At 35.2% G+C, this 19,972-nt stretch overlaps 1 protein-coding gene across 4 annotated transcripts in view; it reads left to right on the plus strand.

Annotated features, from left to right (window-relative positions):
- Positions 1-18,072, plus strand: part of LOC145662048 (uncharacterized) — a 32,703-nt gene extending 14,631 nt beyond the window's left edge. For 3 of the 4 annotated variants that reach the window (XM_081727384.1, XM_081727396.1, XM_081727388.1), the window contains exons 2-3: positions 3,639-4,115; positions 16,311-18,072. In XM_081727384.1, the coding sequence (XP_081583510.1) occupies positions 3,736-4,115; positions 16,311-17,754 (1,824 nt within the window). In that variant the 5' untranslated portion in view covers positions 3,639-3,735 and the 3' untranslated portion in view covers positions 17,755-18,072. Of the gene's footprint in view, positions 1-3,638; positions 4,116-8,772; positions 9,016-16,310 lie in introns of all 4 variants that reach the window. The other variant, XM_081727403.1, reaches the window with a different exon arrangement.
- Positions 18,073-19,972: the final 1,900 nt, after the last annotated feature.

Raw genomic sequence — 19,972 nt, forward strand, 5'->3', positions numbered from 1 at the left:
ACCTTTGAATACAATATATGTATGTAAGCATATATTGTCAGCTCTTCACGCTTCCATGGCTTATTGAAATTTTTTGTCACAAGATTTTGAGGCCTTAATCCCGTTAGCCCCCTAAATCCGCTGTTCTAACGGAAATATGTATTTGCGACACGTATGAAAATAATTAAGTGAACATAAAGTATAACATAAAATATAAATTTTCATGTGTCCCTCTTTTCTTACCTCATCGCAAAACTATACGAACATGTTTAAACAAGCTACTATAAAATTTCTCCAAATGTTATTTTGCCACTCTAAGGTAATAAAGTTAGCATGTAATATCAAATACACGAAGATTTACAACCTCCTTTAAGCGGTTCGGAACGATCGTTACAGTTTTCTGGTATAGTGTTAAGAAATATTGTTCCACGCTGTGCGTCATGATTTTTTCAAATTTTCTTTCACCCTTATTCGTCAGTATTGACCTTGCGTTACAAATCCTTCCAAAGATTCGCATTAGGGTTAAAGTCAGTATTTTTCAATTGGGACTTCGCGCACTTTTTGTGAGTTGTAAATATATTATTTCCTTACAACATAAACTTTTTTTGGACCCAATTTTCTGCATTTGGGTGGAGCTTTGTCGTAAAACGTTAAGTTTCTTTGGTCATAATCTCCTCAGTACATACTAACTCTCCAACACATGATAAACGTATGTAACCAAAATTATTATACTTGCTTCACTGTGTTTGACAGCCGTCTTGAGGTTCTTGACATTTATCTTTGTATTTATTTGTCGAAAAACCAGTATTCTACCATCATATCTGTGCAGATTTAATTTAGATTGGTCAGGAGATACATGTTTACCTCCAATTTTCTGGGCATAACCACGAAAGCTCTACCCAATTCAAATATCCTTTATTCCTTAGTTTGGATAAAATATGTTTATTTTTCTACCTATTTTATCACTATACAGTACTCGTATTAACCCCACACAACACAATGCACTAACCAGACAAAACATTGTCACCAGCCGCTATTATTTGCACGAAATTTTAGAGCTGTACTTACGACAATAACATGAATTTATTACTGTTATTTTGGCATAAATGTTATTTTTTATGTCAGTAGCTATGATTTAGAAAACAAAGTATAAAAAAGTCATGATTAACTTCAATTCGTAAATGTTTTATTTTCGGACGCTAAAGGAAAAATGTTTATACGTTGTAGTTTGGTTGCGATGGCAATAGTGCTCATTATCAAGGTTATGTTTATAAATAAATAGATATAACGCAGAGAGGCGCCATATAAGTTCATTATCAACGTAACGAGGTTTAAAAAGTATATATTACGATAAATTCCATGTTTTTGAAAATAATATTCCAAGTGTTGCCTGACGTTCTATACTGAATATTCGAAACTTTCCACGTTAAGTACATGCTATTTTTTATAATCATAAAGTAAGAATTAAGAACAAATATACTTAGTATTCAAATACATTAAGATATACTTATTTCGAACATATTATATAGTACTTATAATTACAGGAGTAGTTATTACTGTAACTCACTCCATAATATTTTACAAACGCAAGGAAACGAAGAAAGACTTGAAGAACACAACTATTATTATTATTATCTTTATCCACCATCTTTATTACTTGCCTGTCTCGATACCTCCTTCCACTAGAAACAAATGTCAAACTTAACGCACACTATCTCGGAAACGAATGGCTGTCGGTTAAAAATAATTTCAGATTCTTGTTTGTTAAAAGATTCTAGCTCAAATGTATGTTAAACACATACCTCTTTCTGTGTAAAAATATTGTGTAGTATACAATATATTTAATTCAAGATTGTTGCCATTATGTACACATTATCATTTATCGCAGTTTCTACAGCAACACCAACGTGGAACATTCGTTCTTCCTACGTTCACGTGTCTCCTCGTTACTGAATTGTCATGATCCTGTTTATTTCTATTAAATACGTATGTCGAACACAGCACACTCTGTCTCATAATTAGATGGCGAAGTGTCAAAAATAAGTTCAAAATCTAATTTGTGGGAATATTGAAGCCTAAATTAAAGTGAAAAATCATATCCTTTTCCGTTTAGAAAAATATTGTGTGGTATGCGATATGGCGGATTTCAAGATGACTTCCCTGGTAACTACACTACCAATCAATGCAACTTTTGCAATAATACCAATTGCAAAACTTATTTTATTCCGGCCACGAATGTCGTTATTATTGGCCTGTGCAAATACGTTTGACTAACCCACAGATCCACATGTGGGTTCTTACAAAAAAATTGAAAGAATGATTTCCACACAATATTGCTCATATTAATAAGTAATTTTATATCTCGATCCAGAGATTGAAGTAAAAATTCAGAAGTAAGGACAGAGTTAATAATAAAGAATGTATCATGTGCTATGGGAATACATGCCGAGGACACAGATAGCGAGAAAATATTCATGGGGAACCGACATAAGCGATAGCGATTGTTGGAGAACAAACAACCACCAAACAAAATCAAGATTGCCATTCGAGTTTCCTGTTTGTTACTAATAACCCCTGATATTTTTCCTTCTTTTGAACAGACCCTTGAACTAACCAAGGAGACCCTATTATCTTCTGCATCCCTGATTTACACTCCTACTTTAGTTTCAGGCTTCTTGGCCATGGGGTCGTTTTTATCCGGAGCCTTTTTGGCTGAGGCTCTTTTGTCAAGGGGCCCTTTGGACTCGGACCTTTCTGTCCTCGCCCTCTTGTCCGGGACCTTCTGACATAGAATTATAGGGGTTATGTCTAAAAACAACGTACATTTCTAATTTTTTGTTGAAACTCCGGTTACCCTAATTTTAATTAGCAAACTAAAATCAGTTCGGTTGGTGATTAAGCTCTTTTATTCGTTATCGACATTCTCTGCATCTAAAATTCATGTAGGCGGTTTGTTCTTAATAAAGTACAATCAAATCCTGTTATATCGATGTGAGAAAAGTTATTGGTTTAATGGACAAGTAGTTTCTTAAACATCGAAAAATGCAACGGATGAGAGCAGTTGGTGTTAAAACTTTTAAACTTTGTCTTTTTTTAAGGCTTTTTCTAGTTTTAAATGCGCATTCAGCCATTTTCTGGTATTTTCTGAACTTTGTGAGAAATCCCTATTCATGCCTGTGAGAAACTCATTTCACGTTTCTAAGCTTCCATGTTTATTGCTTTGTAGAATTCTCAAAGTTTTCAAAGTAATACCACTCGCCTTTTTTCTATTTGAAATGTTATCTCAGTTATATTATTCTTCGTATTATTATTATTATCCTAAGTCATCAACTGGAATTATTTCTGTATTTATGCTGCCGAACGAGACCTAGAAGGTCGTAAAAAATCATATACTTCAAAACATTAGTTTTTACGAAAAAAGAATGTATAAATTTATTAATTACAAATTACTCTCATTCTGTTTCCTTTTTATTTTGATTTATTTAAATTTTTGGTACACTTATAAATCTGAAGATCCATGAAATTTAACTCATTAATAGAAATTTATATTATAAGAAGAATTTTGGTAAATTACTTACTTATTATCGTTTGTTCACAAGTGTTCTATATTTTCTTTGGAATGATGTGTAAAAAATATATATTGTTTATGCATCTTACAGGTGTGTCTGAGTAGACTTCCTGGAAGTGATTGGTATTTATAATTATATTCACCGTACTGAAGGTAGCTGAACATATTAAATATTACACTACACGAAGATGGAACATGATTATAAAATAGACTTTGAGGAAAGTAATACGAAATCTAAAATTTTCTCGAAAATTAAAATTAATGTTTTTCCTAATAAATATGATCCGGTAGAAAGAAAGACAGTGAAATTCACGAAAATTGAGAATTATGCCTCGTCAGTAATTACAGATAAGAATGTAATTAACGGTAAAAGTCCAAATTATACTCAGCTTTCCAGTGATACCATTTCAATTAGGTCAAAGTTCGAAGCTGAAGCCGGTGTGAGAATTAGGGATGCAGTAGTTTGTCTTAAAAGATTAGAAATACAAGAAACTGTTATACCTAAAAACATAAGGGTAAAATCGTCAAGTTGCGTATTGGAAGAAGGAAGTGGTAGCAAACTTGAAAGGTAAGTACTTAAAATTTTGTATGTTTATATATTGTAAGGATAGTAACATTGTGTAGGAATTTATATATACGAGTACAAAATTGTTTCTGATAAACTTCTAGAAATATTCATTGGTAATGAATAGGAATATTCCACGCAGTGCTTTCTTAAAATAAAGATTTTCTCAATGTTTTACCAAAATAACTTCTAGAACTCAATGCGCATATGTATTTTATTTGTCATGTACAAAAGCAACTTTCTTCAATGTTTCTTCTGTAAATAAATTAAGAACGTCTCAAGTATTAAAGTAATAGTACTATAGCATTAGAGTAATATTTTTTGGTAAGTGTAATTATGAGTTCTCGAAATTACTTAATTTTAAACAGCGTAGAAAACTTTAGCAGTTTTTACCGTATCCCCAAAATGGTTTAATATATTCAATTGCTGTGTGTGCATTAGTGTCTTAACATTGTTTACTCATTTATCTTCATTCGCTCTTGTGAGTTTTAACTAATTCATACTGAACGCTGAAATGTTGTAATATATTCTGGAACACAATCCGAATAACAGTAGTGCAAACCCAAGATAAAGTTCGTTTTTCTAAAGACTTTGCATCGGGTTATTACATATTTCAAATTTACATGTTAAACAAAGACTATAACAGTACATTTATTATAAAGTTGTTGGAAATTAAGGATGCAAGATTATTACGAGCAACGGGAAAACAACTAAACTTTGCAGCGTTTTACAGCAGTAATGGCACAAGAATAGTACGGTCATCAAATGATGTATTTCGAATAAATAAATACAAAGTTGAGAATTTGATATTTTGATATATTTTGTTTCCAAAAGTATCTAGATAAATATCACATTCAATTGTGAAGATTTCCAGTAGACTTCAGTTTAATAAAGTTACTGGTATAAATGTGATCTCTCTGATATAAATGTGATCTCTTAAAATGATGCATATGTAATTTTTGATTCCCTTTGCTTTATAACATTACAACAATGCCTCAGGTACGTGTAATTATGATACTTTCCCGCAACTACACACGTTAAGCAGTACATTGACTTTAACAGAGCTCCAGAAGGTTTGAGATACGAAATTACTGTAAGCAGCTTTATGATCTTCATATCAATTGAAAATTATCAATGTCCTAAACGAGATACGTATCTAAGCAGTTTTTTGAACTAGAGGGTTTCGAAAAGAATCGAGCTTTCAATCCTTTGTATCTTTGTTTCTCTTCATTCGAAATTCGTCCTGTCACAACCAAAGTATTAGATCCTAAACTACTTCGAATGTGCATTACCGCTTTCCAAGTGCATTGTGGGATTACTGGTATAGAGGGCACCAATATTTGGAAGTTAGTGACATGCAGCTTCCTTAGTTTGTAACACTCAGTATTAAAGGTTAAACTGTAGATATTTGTTTAACATGTAGTTCTGAAATAGTAATAGCCTGGTAATGTAATATTTGAAGGATAATATAATTCTGTATTGGGTTGGTATTACTGCTAACCTGATTGTATAACAGAGTAGATAAAAAATATTATCCTACTGATATGTGCATCATACAAAATTTCAGAGGTTTTGATATGTTAATTTAAAAGTTACAAGAGTGTATCAAGATAAATGGAGTACCGTATATATACCACGCGTATGCTCAAGCATAACTGTGGAACCCTTGGAGGAATTCGAACTTGATACATGTATGACTTAAAATCTATCAGCGAATATATTGGAAGTGGAAAGGGTTGACTGGTAAAAATAATAAAGAAAACCGACCTTACTGTGTTGCTATTAACACCGATTTGAAGCTGTGTCCTTAGCAGTGGTATAAGTTAATGATGCCTTTGATAATAATCTTTTCGTGTCACCTCAGTATAAATACCAGCCACTAGTTCATTCCATAATTTCATGTAACCCTTATCAAGTACTCATTTATTGACTTGGGTCTTTCGCTCCAATATGTAATCCTAAATCGATGGCTATATATATGTGTGTTGAGAAATGAAATTTAAATCTTTCTACTTCACAAGTGGTAGATTGTTCCTAATGTTTTATTAATACATCCACCAATTCTGTATATTTTAAATTGGCTACCTTCTTTGTTGATAACAGTTGAATGTATTATATTTTGTTTGCCCATTACTGAAATTAAAACGCATACCCGTTTCTTATTAGAATAGGGTTTCCACTGAAGTTTTGTTTAAATCTTTCAACACAGGCTTCCTTTTCACCCTCGTTTGGTTGACTGGGTTCAAAAACTTCTAACCTGCCGAAGTGTGTGGTTTTGTCATAATTTAAATTTTAGAGGAAATTCTTGTCGCCACTCTTAGAAATCAAACTCACACTTATGGTCTTACGAATTATGAAGTCCAACACAGAACTGAACTGCCTTTATTTTCACGGTAAATGATAATATTACCTAATAGAAATCACACACTTCGTTAATAACAATCAAACATAATCAAATTGTATTCACAAACTCAAACTATATCGTAACATCTCTCAAACTTCTTCTTTATATAGCACTGATCCTTGCCAAATGAACTGTCCTTATGCACACACACACACACACACACACCATAAGCGTGAGTTTGTTGTCTAAGATTGCGTTAGTCTCGGTGACAAACACATGTCTCTGGAAATATCATATTTGTTTTCTTTGTAGTCTGAACGATTGAAGATATCTTATTCCGATCAATGTTCCTTCACCAGAGGATCTCTTAGACATTCCAAAATTATCTAACGTCACGACAAATCCATGCCCTTGGACCGACAAGACGATCGTACGTCACACTGGACGTCATCATCTAGTAAGAGTTGGATGCTTCTAATATGTTCCTTTAGTTTAGCGAAAATGTAAAACTCGCATGGTGCAAGATCAAGGCCGTATGGGGTATGTGGTGGAATAGTTTTTTTCCAATCTTAAATATTATGTAGGCCGTCGTCTTGCTTATGGCGCGTGAAGCGTTGTCATAAAGAAAAAGAGGGTCTCTTGTCAGGCGTGACGTGAGTAATCAATATTTTATTTTATTTATTTATTTATTTATTTATTTTATAATTTCAATTTATGGCTCCAATTTCACTGGATACACATGGGAAAAAGCTGGGTGTGGAGGACATCATTCCCACCGAAAAACAGTCAGTTCTTTCGCATATCTACAAACATTAATTAGTTTGGAGGGGGAGAACGTTTGTGATGGTACTCCACGAATTGCCTCCTTATCGTTGTGTCAAAGTGGTAGATCTACGATTCGTCGCATGTGACGATTTTGCGCAGAGAAATGATGCCTTCTGCCTCGTATCCTCTCAGATTTTCTTCGCACATGCGTTTTTTTTATGGTCTTCGTCTCACTGTAAGCATTCTTGCAGCTCACCTTGCTTACACTTTGCAGTAGTTCAGCAGTTCTCCGATTACAAACCCGGGTCTTTCTTAGAGGTATCGAGCTGCAGGACAATCTCCCGCTTGATTTTTTTATTTTCATGGATAAACTTATCAAAAACCACCTTTTTGTGTCAAAGATTCGAGTATAGCTCACTGCATTAACAATGTGTCAACACCAGTCGCCATCTTGCCCACAAATGATGATAACATGAGCAGATGATAACATTTTCCGCTACAAGCAGTTGCAGGTAATGAATGGAGAAACGTTCAGCAAAAGTTTCGAAATCTCTGCAAATAAAAATAAAAGATATATTAAGTAACAGGCATTTTTTAACTCTCCCTTTTATTTAGCCACATAGACAAAGGATCAAATAGATAACCCTTATTATTTCAGAGAAAAATAAAGACCAGATAATACTACGATTACTTTGCGAAATTTGCTGAGAACTTATCAAAATTGAATAGGGCAACATATGCTTGTATTTAAGTACATTTTCCATATTCGTTACACACCTGCAGAAAGTTACACTTCTGACTTCGTGTTTTCGAGATGTCACTCTTTAAAATAATATTTCAAGTCTGTCAGTTTTCAAAAATGACATGGTTGAAGGCATCCCTAAACTTCGTGGTTTGCTAGCTTACAAAATAACGTCTGTAAATAATTTTCCATTGGCTTTGCTTAAGAGATTGTTTCGTATTGAATAATGTGCTCTTTATCACGCAGATGCTCTTCAATAAAAATATAGTCTTCATATTTTTCTTGGAAATTTATAATATACATAATCGATTTTCATTTTGTTGCTTAATTGTTCCCAAGCATTTTTCTCGTGGTGTTCTTGAGTTTCTATCCCAGGTCTGTGCTCCCCACTGCACAATTAAATTAGCTTTTTATGAACGTACTGGCAATTACTTACGTCATGAAAATGCAGTCAAACTCCTGCCGATGGAGCAGATCCTGAACATATTGCCATCGATCCTATTTCAGGTGAATTTAAGCAAATAACATAAATATTTAAGTAACAAAGTAAATAATATTTTAAAAGGCTAGTGTAACTTTTTAGCGAGTATTTTAGAGCTTATTTGTATTGACTGAAGTGGGTCAATGATAAGTCCACTGGGGTCGATTTTACTTTCTTGATACATATCTCTGATAATTTTATCACAGCTAGAAATCCCTAAATGTGTCAGCTTAGGGACGATAAATGCATCTTTTACACACAGATTTAGTAATATTGCTACATTGTAAATTCTCTAATCAATCTACTAACTGGTTGTCCTTATTTCTAGATTGACTTGTTACATTACTAAGTGATGGAATTTGAACCTTGCAACTATGAAAGTGGCTCGCGAGTGCTTTACTATTAAGGGAGTTCACGGTGTGATCTGTTATATGAGAATTCAGTTGGTTCAAAGTTTAATGCTACATCACGAGTTGACAGAAATATCCATTAATAAATATTTTTGATTCTTCAGCAATAAATAACGTGTATCCACTGTTCCTTATCAATGGGAAAATGGAAAAATTGGAAAGTAAGTATTTTGTATACGGGTAGAGTGATTCATCTGTTTAGGTTAGCACGAGACAATGACAAAATATCTATTTTTATGTGATGTATTCATTACTTTTAATTGCATCACTTGAATCATTAAATTGAAACTTTCTCTTAAGAAAACTGCTTAATTGAGATGACCTATTTTGGGACGAGAAACAGGAATATATACAATATAAACAGTATTCAGATTTTTGTCACCTGACTACAAGGACTTTGTATACACGGTAGTCCATTTATAAGGACAGTAGTAAATATCTCAGAAATCGTAAAAGGTTCAAATTTTGCACCAAGGATATATAAAGAGGGAAATAGCGTCGTAGGTATTTTTTTAACACCAGCGGATAAACTATCTTCCCAAACCAATATAAAGTTTTTTTTAATGGAATGAACCAATTTTTAGTTCAGAATTGGAATCAGCCATAAAATCAAAGGAAAAAACATGCCACTCGCGGGACAGTGCTTCAAACGTTTCGAGTAATAACATTTAACAAGTGCCATACTAAAACCCTTTCGCACTCTCAGAGAGTAAGGTATTTACTATTTGTGCACATTAGATGGATGTCAAACGGGAACATTTGGAATTGGCCCGAAGTTTAAGGGTTTTAGTTAAACACCGGTGCCACAACAGAAAAGTAGAGTCTGAAACTAGTGCAAGAGCTGTCAAGTCATTGTCAGAAGGAACATTGTCACAATTCTCCTTGACTTACCGAGATGTTCGATATCTTCTAAAACCTGAGAATCTTGCATTGTATAAGTTGGCAACGCTGTCCCAAAACACTGTCTGATTTCCTTCTTGGCTGGAGTAGTTCTGAACGAATGAATGAATAAAACCAAATACAGAAGGTCGGTCCGCGCATATGTGTCCAATTTCGGACTAACCTTATGAAAATCCATGGGATCACCATCGGTCTTCCTCAATGTGATGGACATGTGTTCTCGCAATAGCCCTGCACCGTAACTTCCACTGTAGAAGACTACGACGAAGTACAGGAAGTGGAATCTTTTCCCATTTTTCCCGGCAGGCTTTCCACAGGCCCCCGAGAGTAGTGACACGACGAGAAGAAAGTGCCCTTTCCAGTAGACCAAACCCGCAGAAATCCATGAGACTGGCATCTCGTGATTTCAGAGGTATATTATGAAATGGGATAGCACGAATACCGGTGTCTGTCTCCAAGTTCTGGGTAGAACGGGATGTATGTGAGGAGGCCTTATCCATATACACAGACACTTGCTTTATGGCATGCCCATAAAAACGAGGCAGATCTTCTGTATAAATTGGGATCAGTATATGTTGCTGAAAAAATGCAGAGTTGATTTTACAGTTTTTAGGGACCTGACTAATTGTTAACTTGCCCTGATAAGAGTAACCGGCAACAACCATAAATCCTTTCGAGAAAGTTGCTTTGCAATGACGGATGAACGCAGTACGGCTTTTTGCATCTTTCGAAGTGTAAGTAATCGAGCGAATTTTGCCACAATGTGATAGATACACCCATGCTTCATCTAGTGTGACCACAAACTTCTACTTTTCCCCAGATAGATGGCGTTCATAGAGGCGCCTGCTGTTGGTCTTTCTCTCACGGCGATGGGCCGCACTTAGGTCCATGACTTTTAAAGACCCTCCGGAAGTTTAATTTCCCATTCAGGGCGCGGTTAACAGTTGACTGTGGTATGTGGAGTCGAGCTGCCATCATACGTTGCGGAGGGGGATTTTCTTGTAAGGCCATTCGCCGCAACTTCTGAGGTACTTGTGGAGTCACTGTGGTACACGCTCGCTTCCTCGACCCCTTAGTGGGCGAATGCTTACCTGGTATGTCTTCTTTTTTATACTGCTTGATAATGTTTTTGATAGTCGTCGAACCCATTTTCTTTGCACTGCTTTTGAATTTTAGAAACCGAATATTTGGCGTGGAAAAGTCCAATTACGTAGCCCTTCCGAAAACGGTTCACCTTTGGAGCCATGATGCATACGATACACAGTTTCGCTTGGCAGACGATAGAATGGACCTCTAGGTATAGCATTCGTGTTTAACCACTTGTTCGGTCGCTTCTGTGGTCAGGGGTACGGCTGTAAAATTGGACACATATACGCGGATCGACCTTCTGTACTAACGTTGAAAAATAGACATAGGATTAAACACTTCTGTGTTTTTGAAACGACTAAGTATGCGTCATATTGTGCATAAGAATGGTTGTTGAGAAAACTAATAGAAATGTACACTACAACACACAAAGCCACTGTACAAAAAGGTACACAAAAATAGAAAGGTACTCTTTGATAGTGGTGATATTTTTCACGTAACTGTGGGGCGAAAGTATCGAAATAATCCAAAACTCTAAATAAATAATGTAACTTGTCACCAATTCATGTTACAAGTACGAATGAATTAAATATGTTGCACAAGAGGCGCGACAAAGTATTACTTTGGTAGCATGGTTTTCTTGGTCTTGTGGTCAAAGCGCTCACTTTCTGTGCGTGAGGTTGGGGGTTCAAATTTATCTCTCATTATAAATCGAAATTTATTGCTTGTTTGGTTTATTTTGTTTGTGTGTCTGTAATACTTCTTCCTTATGGAATATTTAAAAGTTGGAGAAATACAAAATGAACCATTCCTTGCATATTTATGTACCAGAATTTTTCTGTTTGCTACGAAGCATCAGTCTGATAAACTTCTAGAAAAATTTAATTCTTTTACAAGATTTAATTGAAGAAAGAGGATATATATCGATCAGTGATTCAAGTTTAATCTTATACGGGTGATCTATTTACAGTCATAGTACTGAATATTTTTGTCAGAATCTATCACATCAAAAAATTGCATGAAATACAGGTGTTTACTGTTTAAGAGGACAACTCAATTCTGTAAACAGCCTTCCCTCGTGTTACTTCTTAGGAGGACAACAAGTAACTTTGAAATTGTAAATGGGAACCTCCGTTTGTTTTAATCTTAGAGTCCTGTGTCACAGCTGTGTTAGTTTTATTCAAAATATAGTAGAACCTTGATGTTTCGATACAGTTTAGGGCTATTTTTCAACTCTGATTTAATCGATCTCTTTCTGATTTTATGGGCAAGACTAGATAGTCCTACAAGTCTACTCTCCAAATTTAGTGCAAATCGGTTTAATAGGGACAAAAAAAAAGTCTGAAAGCTGTATCTGATACTCGTGGTTTTACTGTATTCCTTTCATTTGTGACAGATGGTACTGTATTTGGCGAATTGTGGTTAACTTTGAGTTTTAAAAGTTTTAAGATAAACATTTTAATGCATCGTATTACAAAACATTGTCAAAACCAACCTTCATGATCGTTGACAAGGTAGTATGTAGACACGTTTGGTGCAAAAGTGTTCCACGAATACAGAAACTAACATTCTGTTGTTTTTTCATTGGTATTACGAACTTTATTTTTTACACTCCGGATCTAAAAAAATTGCGACAGCTAACGCCGTGCAGCTAAACCACCCAGTATACACCTTTTTATTTCATAATCATGTCTGATAAACAGACTCCTTTTCTCTGCTTTCCTTTTTCCCATTCTAAAATCAGGTAACAACATGAGCGCAATTCTAATTTCAAACTACACATGTATTATTATCGATAAAATGACAGAAGAAAACGCTGACGGAACAAGATACGTAAGTTTTTGTAGGGCGAAACTTAAAACTACACAATGAAAAATTTAAACAAATGGATCCATATTTCACAGAGGTTCAGAAATGAGACTGAAAGAAAGGGGAGAGGGAGAGAAAAAGAAAAAAAGGAGAACAAATAAAAATGTGGAATTTAAAAGTAATAAGGAAAGAACCTAAGATTATGAAATTCCGTTTCCAGAAATTCAACAGTAATACTAAAGTAACTTTTGTTTTTATAGTTTTTTTCAGGACTATACTGAGAACTATATTGAGAACTTCAGGACTATATTGAGAATCCTTGAAACATTCATTAAGTCACTTTCTATTGGAATTAGCATAATCAGAGTCCAATAGAGCTATGGATCTCCGAGACACATGTAGGATAATGTCAAAGGTTTAAAACATGCTTCGTTTCCACATGATCCGGTTGCAAATTCCGTAGTATTTATTGGACATGCTGATCCAAAATACATTCTAGTAAACTCAGTATATAACGTTGATCATATCTTCCATTCAAGACAACAAATGCAGAAAAACAAAGAAGGAAAAAATTTGAATGATTGCTATTTTACTGCTAAACTTCTATCAAAAGTACCCTATATTAAAAGTTCAAGCGATATCACAATAAGAAGCTAGCAATGTTTAAAAGGAAAATTAGATGTTCCTTGTAGATGTACCACACCTTGCACGTTTTAAATTTCAAACTTGAGAAAGAGTTATAGAATGGAATCAAATTTTGTGTTAGAGGGGGCACGATAGGTCAGTGGTAGAGCGTTCACCTCCGGTGCCTAGTGTCCGAGGTTCGATACCAGTTCGTGTCGTGTGGACTTTGTGGTGGACAAGTACTGTGCTCGTTGGTTTTCCCGGGGTTCTCCCGTTTCGTCCTACTTTCTTCATTCCACCGTTTTACTCATATCTCATCATCATCGTCTCCTTTAGCCTAATCTGCATAAGAATGGGACGTAAAACTTAAAGATTAAATTTTTTTGCAAATTTTGTTTCGAACTAATATAAATGTTGATTCGAAATAACCAATAGGGGCATTTTCTAGTTTTCTCCGAATATTTATTTTTTCCGAACATACGGTTTCGATTTTATCTATTGCGGATAAATCATTGTAATTTGCATAAACAGAATAAACACGCTAGAGCCCAAACGGGTCATCTCGTCATTCGAATGACGTTGGTTAACGTATGGACCAACACTGGGTCGAAGATTCGAACCTGAAGTGACCCGGTGACTCGATTGAGACGGTAACCCAGAGGATAAAAGAAATTTTACTTATTCCCGTGCGTTTAAACAGTATTTCTTTCAGAAATGACCATTTGGGGAAATATTATCCCCAGAGCATGGAAATCCTGACGCCGAAGTTTCCTGTTTTTTTAGATTTTCCCGACCTCCTTTTCCAAACTTCAAGAAAGGCAAAGAAAGACAAAATATACTTCTCTAAATGAAATGTGAATAAATATGAAATATACTTCTCATTACAGTGTATGATGAAGATCGTACACGCTGTTAACTCGAATTGTCGCCAGCGCTGTCTTGAAAGATCTCAAACAGAAGATGAGTTAGTGTTTGCAGCCATTATTTTATGGGAAAAAAATGGTACTACGTGACGGGGAACACAACGAAGATTTTTCATTTGATAGCCTAGCACGACACCACTACTCCATCGATTTTTCTACCCCAACTTTGTTTAACAATTTAACACTTTGTTTAACAATTTAACAATTTCTAAGAATGATAACACGAAAAGCGTATACTGCAGATCAATGAAGTGTTTCGAATGTCCTGATAATTCTCTTGCCCTTTCCCAACTAACATTCGTAAATCGTCTCTATCATGATACAGATGTTTGATTCCACATTCCCAAGTATTGCTCGTCTAGTATGAAAAGTCGATTCTTCACACTCACTTTGTAAAGAAACAACTTTGGCGTGAAAAGGATATGAACCTATGTTGTATAGATGTACTAGTTCGTAAGTCCCTTACATTAGTCCTACAATATCCTGCTATCTGAAACTACTAGCCATTCAACAGAAGGTTGCGATGCCTGGAATATTATTGCGCTCGAAGCGATCTAGGTATGAACCTCGTGCCGCTTCGACATTTTGCTGTGCCTTATTGCATAGTAAAACGATATATAAATATTTGCAATTAAAGACAGACCATTTGTCAACACTATTTCGCAGTAGATATGCATAATAAAACTGTGATTTGGTTATTTACTTTCAATAAAGTATATTAACTGTCTAGTATCGGTCTTCACTTTTTTGAGAAGGCGCTGGGGTATATGTAAACAACCCAAGGGAATCTTTAAGGCGTGTGTATATCTGAAGCCTGTGGCATAGATGTAAAGGTAAACAAAATACATACCCACTAAAGACTGGAATCACGAACATTTTCCATACAAATGAATGATTTTAGAATTGCCAAACAAAGTGATATACTGTCTACGTTTCCTTTGCTTAAAATGTACATACAGTTGAGAGTTAGAGGAATACACACCCGAACCAACAATCATATTAATATTAATAATAATAACAATAACAATAGCCTACATGCACATGCAATTAAAACATTTTCTCCGTTCAGTATGTTAATTCCCTTAGTCCAGTGTTTTCCATGTTTGGTTCTCGGACTCCTACAGACATGTAGTGTGTTAAAAATGACCCATTTATTTGGAGTTCCGGTATTTACAACAAGATTTTAAATACGCGAGACCCATCAGCTGTCTGTCGAAGTACACATTTTAAGTAGTTTCTTCCAATTTGTTCTTTGCCTGTAAACCTTTCTTATATTTAATGAAGATTTGTGTTGTGTAAATTAATAATTTAAGAAAAAACAACAAAAAGAACAAACTATTATTTTGAAATAAATCTTAATATTGTGTGTCTGTAAAGTTAAGAATCCTTTCCACGAGGATTCTAGTGTTGCGAACTGTACATGAGCGATTGTTTTAATCTCGAACTTTTGCATAAAAACTCAGCTTATTAATTCTGCACAAATTCACATTGCTTATCATTAGTTAACCTAAAACACTCCTGTTACAAATGAAAAAATGTTGATGACACTGCACTTATAGACAGAGATTCACCCGCAGGAAATCAGTTTCCTGCAACTGAATATTGATTTTCTTCATTATGTATATTTTTTATTTTACATTTTCGATTATTTCAAATCTCTGGCCTTTATCATTCTCGGTTCAAATTATATACGCAATCAAGTTTTGGTTGCGCAAGTATACGGACACACTGTAATTAAGTTTAGTCTTATTCGCAAAATAATTTTCCAAAAAGTCGGTAATGCATTACGTATGGCACTAGTACGAATGTGTAAAATAAAAAACAATTATGTACTGTCTTTCTGAAATTTCTCTAGGTTAGGCTGTCTCAATTTCAAGACATTATAATCTATCTTGATATTGTTTTCGCAATGGTCCATAAATTCTTGTTCCGAAAGCTTATTATTACGTGCCCTTAGACGCTACAAATCATTACTGTCACAGGGTCTTTAAATTCAATAAAAATCTGAGTCAATTTCCATTTCTGAACGTACGTTGTAAGTGTAGACACAGATTAAATGTGTCTATAATATGAGAATCTTATATAACATCAATTATTCTTTTTTGCTATTTCAGGGAATATATTGTGTGCTGTCAGTCCTCGACACACATAGAGAAGACAGGAGTGAAACAAGATTACTGCAAAACATGCAACGAACTATTTTCTTCTAAGTTAACATTTCAAGCTCATTCGTGTAACACCTATCGGAAGATGTTTAATGATAAGAAAACGTATTCACCTGCTTTAATTCATACCAACGAGAATGAGATCTTTTGTCCGGAATGCGGAAAACGATTTCAACGTAAATGCAGTTTGGATAAACACATGTTACTACATACAAGAAAAAATCAATTCAGTTGCCATGACTGTGGAAAATCGTTCAAATATAAGTGTAATTTGAGAGCTCATGTTCTAATACATATAAGGAAAAAAACTTTCTCTTGCCATGAATGTGGCCAGGTATTTTATTACGTAGCAACTTGGAAGCAACACATGTTAATACATAAAAGAAAGAAATTATATTCCTGTCAGGAATGTGGGAAAATATTTCCAAGAGAAACTGACCTGAAGAGACATATCTTAATTCATACGGGCCGAGAAACATGTTGTTGCCATGAGTGTGGTAAAAAGTTCAATTTCAAGTTTAATTTAAAGGAACACATGTTGATTCATTTAGGAGTAAAACCTTTTTCTTGTGAAAAGTGTGGCAGGATGTTCCGTTACAAAAGTAATTTGAAATCCCATTTATTGATACATACAGGAGTAAAACCTTTTTCCTGCACTGAATGTGGTAAAACTTTCTATCAAAGGTATACTTTAGAACGGCACATTCTAACACACACACGAGAGAACACCTTCATTTGTCAGGATTGTGGAAAGACTTTAGCAAGTAAAAGGTCTTTGAAATCCCACATTAGAACCCATACTGGGGAGAAACCATATACTTGTCTCGAATGTGGTAAAATGTTCAGTGGATATGGAACTTTCAGATTTCACAGATTCATTCATAAAGGGGAGAAGTCTTTCCCTTGTCAGAAGTGTGGTCAAATATTTCATCATAAAGAAACCTTGGAAAAACACATGTCAAGCCATACAGTAAAGAATCTTTTTTCTTGCCTTCTGTGTGAAAAAATTTTCTTTCGACAGTCCTCCTTGATAAATCACATGTCAGCACACTCACAGGAAAGATCTTTCTCCTGCGATAACTGCGGAAAAACTTTTAGCCGGAAAGAAAGATTGAAAACTCACATAGAATTTCATGCACCAGAGAAACGATTTTCTTGTTATGAATGTACTAAAAGTTTTAAGACAGTTTCCTGCTTAAGAAAACACGTTTTGACACATACAAAAGAGAAAAGATTCTGTTGTCAACAATGTGGTGATTGGTTTTCTGATAAGACTTCATTAAGAAAGCATATAATAATGCATACAAGAAAACCATTTAGTTGTCATTCTTGCGGAAAAACTTTCAAGCGGAAGTTCGATTTGAAAAGACATTTGTTAATACATGAATCATAGATAATATTATTTCGTCATAATTAAATGCAAAATTAAATAGACATTGCTAAGATCATATTTTGGGTACTAATATAGAAACGAACTACGGATTGCCGTGCATTATTATATAAAATAAGTTCATTTTCGTATTTAGTAATATAACAAAGAACTGTGATTACTTGTACTAAAGGGATTGCATAAATATTGTGTGAAGAGCACATCTGGAATGGTGTAGATTATTGAAGAAAATTTGAAGTTAGCACCTTGTTCACAAGTGTAGTTTAGTTTGATAGGATAGAATTTTAAGATAGAAGTAAAAAATGGTGTTAGTATGTGTAAGTATGAAAGTTTTTTTTGTCAGTATTGAGTTAATTTGTTTTATTTGAACAGATTCAAATAACATGTTACTATCAATTCAGCACTGCAAGAAATAATACCAATAGCTTTCTTAGGTCATTCATTGGATCAAGTAAAAGAAGTCAAAAGCATGTGAGAGAACATAAATGCAGGACGATCTGTTTCATGACCCCTTATTTTGGTACTACCGGACCTGTTATAAGGGGTTTGATTTTATATATATATACAGAGAGAGAGAGAGAGGGAGAGACCATAAAGTCCTACTGGAGACGAAAGCTCCAAAACTTCCAAACCGTTACGTTTAAGTGTATAAAATTTTGGGAGCTCCTTCGTGGCTAAGCGGTTAGCGTCCACGCCTTTGGCGTGGGAGACCCGGGTTCGATTCCCGGCCGGAGCTCATGTGGTTCGGATTCCACGTTAATCAGTAGGTCCACGTCTCATATCGCCTCGCTGCTGAACGGGACGTAAAACTCAAAATCATCTCATCATAAAAATTTTGGGGTTGGAAGAAGGGAAGTTTAAAGTTTTGTTCTGGCCACAATGCTCGATGACATTTGCGCTGGTAATCACGTAAGTTAAGATTGCGTCCATTAGAGAAAAGGCACAATGTGTTTTGTAGTTTGGGGAATTAAAATCTTGCATTTCAGTGTGGAGAAAGTTCCAAACGACGTATGGGAAAACACTCCCAGCAGAAACAAGTATCAATCGGGTACGAGAAGTTCAAGGAAACGGGAAGCGTGTCAGATTTACCATGCAGTAGAAGGCCTGGAACGAGTGACTATGTGATTCACACATTGCAGAACAATGAAGTCGCTTAAACGTAGGTCATTGGAACAGAATACGGAAGTCAACGTTACACAAGATCGTACGCAAGAATTTGAAGGTCCGCCCTATAAGTTAAAATTTGTACAGGAGCTAATGGAGTAAGACTGACGAGAATGGAATTCTGTGAGTCAATGCTCACCAGCTTACAAGAAGAGGATGACTTTTTGTGTCGATTTCTGTTTTCAGTTGAAGCCACCTTTCATGAGTCGGGATAAGTGAACAGATACAACTGCCGAATTTGAGGGTGGGAAAATCCACGTGAATTCAAGGAGCACAAGCGAGGTAATCCCAAAGCCAGTGTGTGGTGTGCTGTTCCAATGGACCACATTGTCGGCCCTTTTTTCTTCGAGGAAGAGACGGTAAATGATGACAATTATCTGAACATGCTACAGACATTCCTTTTGTCGGAACGTACTAGGTTAGGCGTCCTTAATGAGGTCCATATGCAACAGGATTGGGTACCGCCGCACTGTGCCCTTCAAATTCCTTAGTTTCTTAACGAAGAATTTAAGGAGAGATGGATTGTCCCAAGGGGACCCAAACCTTGGCCTCAAGATCACTAGATTTGTCGTCTTGTGATTTCTGGCTGTTGGGACACGTGAAGACCAAGGTGTATTCGCAGAAGCAAGCTAATCTACACGATTTCAAGAACAAAATAACTGATGTTATTTTAAACACTAGACGAGCACTGCCAGCACGCTATTCTTAGTTTCCCAAAAGACTGCAAGAGTGTTTGGACGTGAATGGTACACAATTGGAGGTTCGGCGATAAACCTGAACTAGCTGAAACAAAACTGAACCTTTCTGTAAGTACACCAGAAAAAATTAGTTAATACATTACGTAGTTTCCAAGTTATAGAGTTTAGTTTCGTGCAGGACTTTCTGGACTCCCTATATATATATATATATATATATATATATATATATATATATATATATATATATATATATATATATTCGTAATTCCTAGATGCTTTTCGCAGCAAATCTGGTAATGTTCTTTCAAAACCGACATAAGTGTAGTATGCTGCAAAGCATATGGTAATTCACGGATCGT

The sequence above is a fragment of the Thermobia domestica genome, chromosome 1 (genome assembly GCF_964235325.1).
Source record: "Thermobia domestica chromosome 1, izTheDome1.hap1.1, whole genome shotgun sequence".
Classification (NCBI taxonomy): domain Eukaryota; kingdom Metazoa; phylum Arthropoda; class Insecta; order Zygentoma; family Lepismatidae; genus Thermobia; species Thermobia domestica.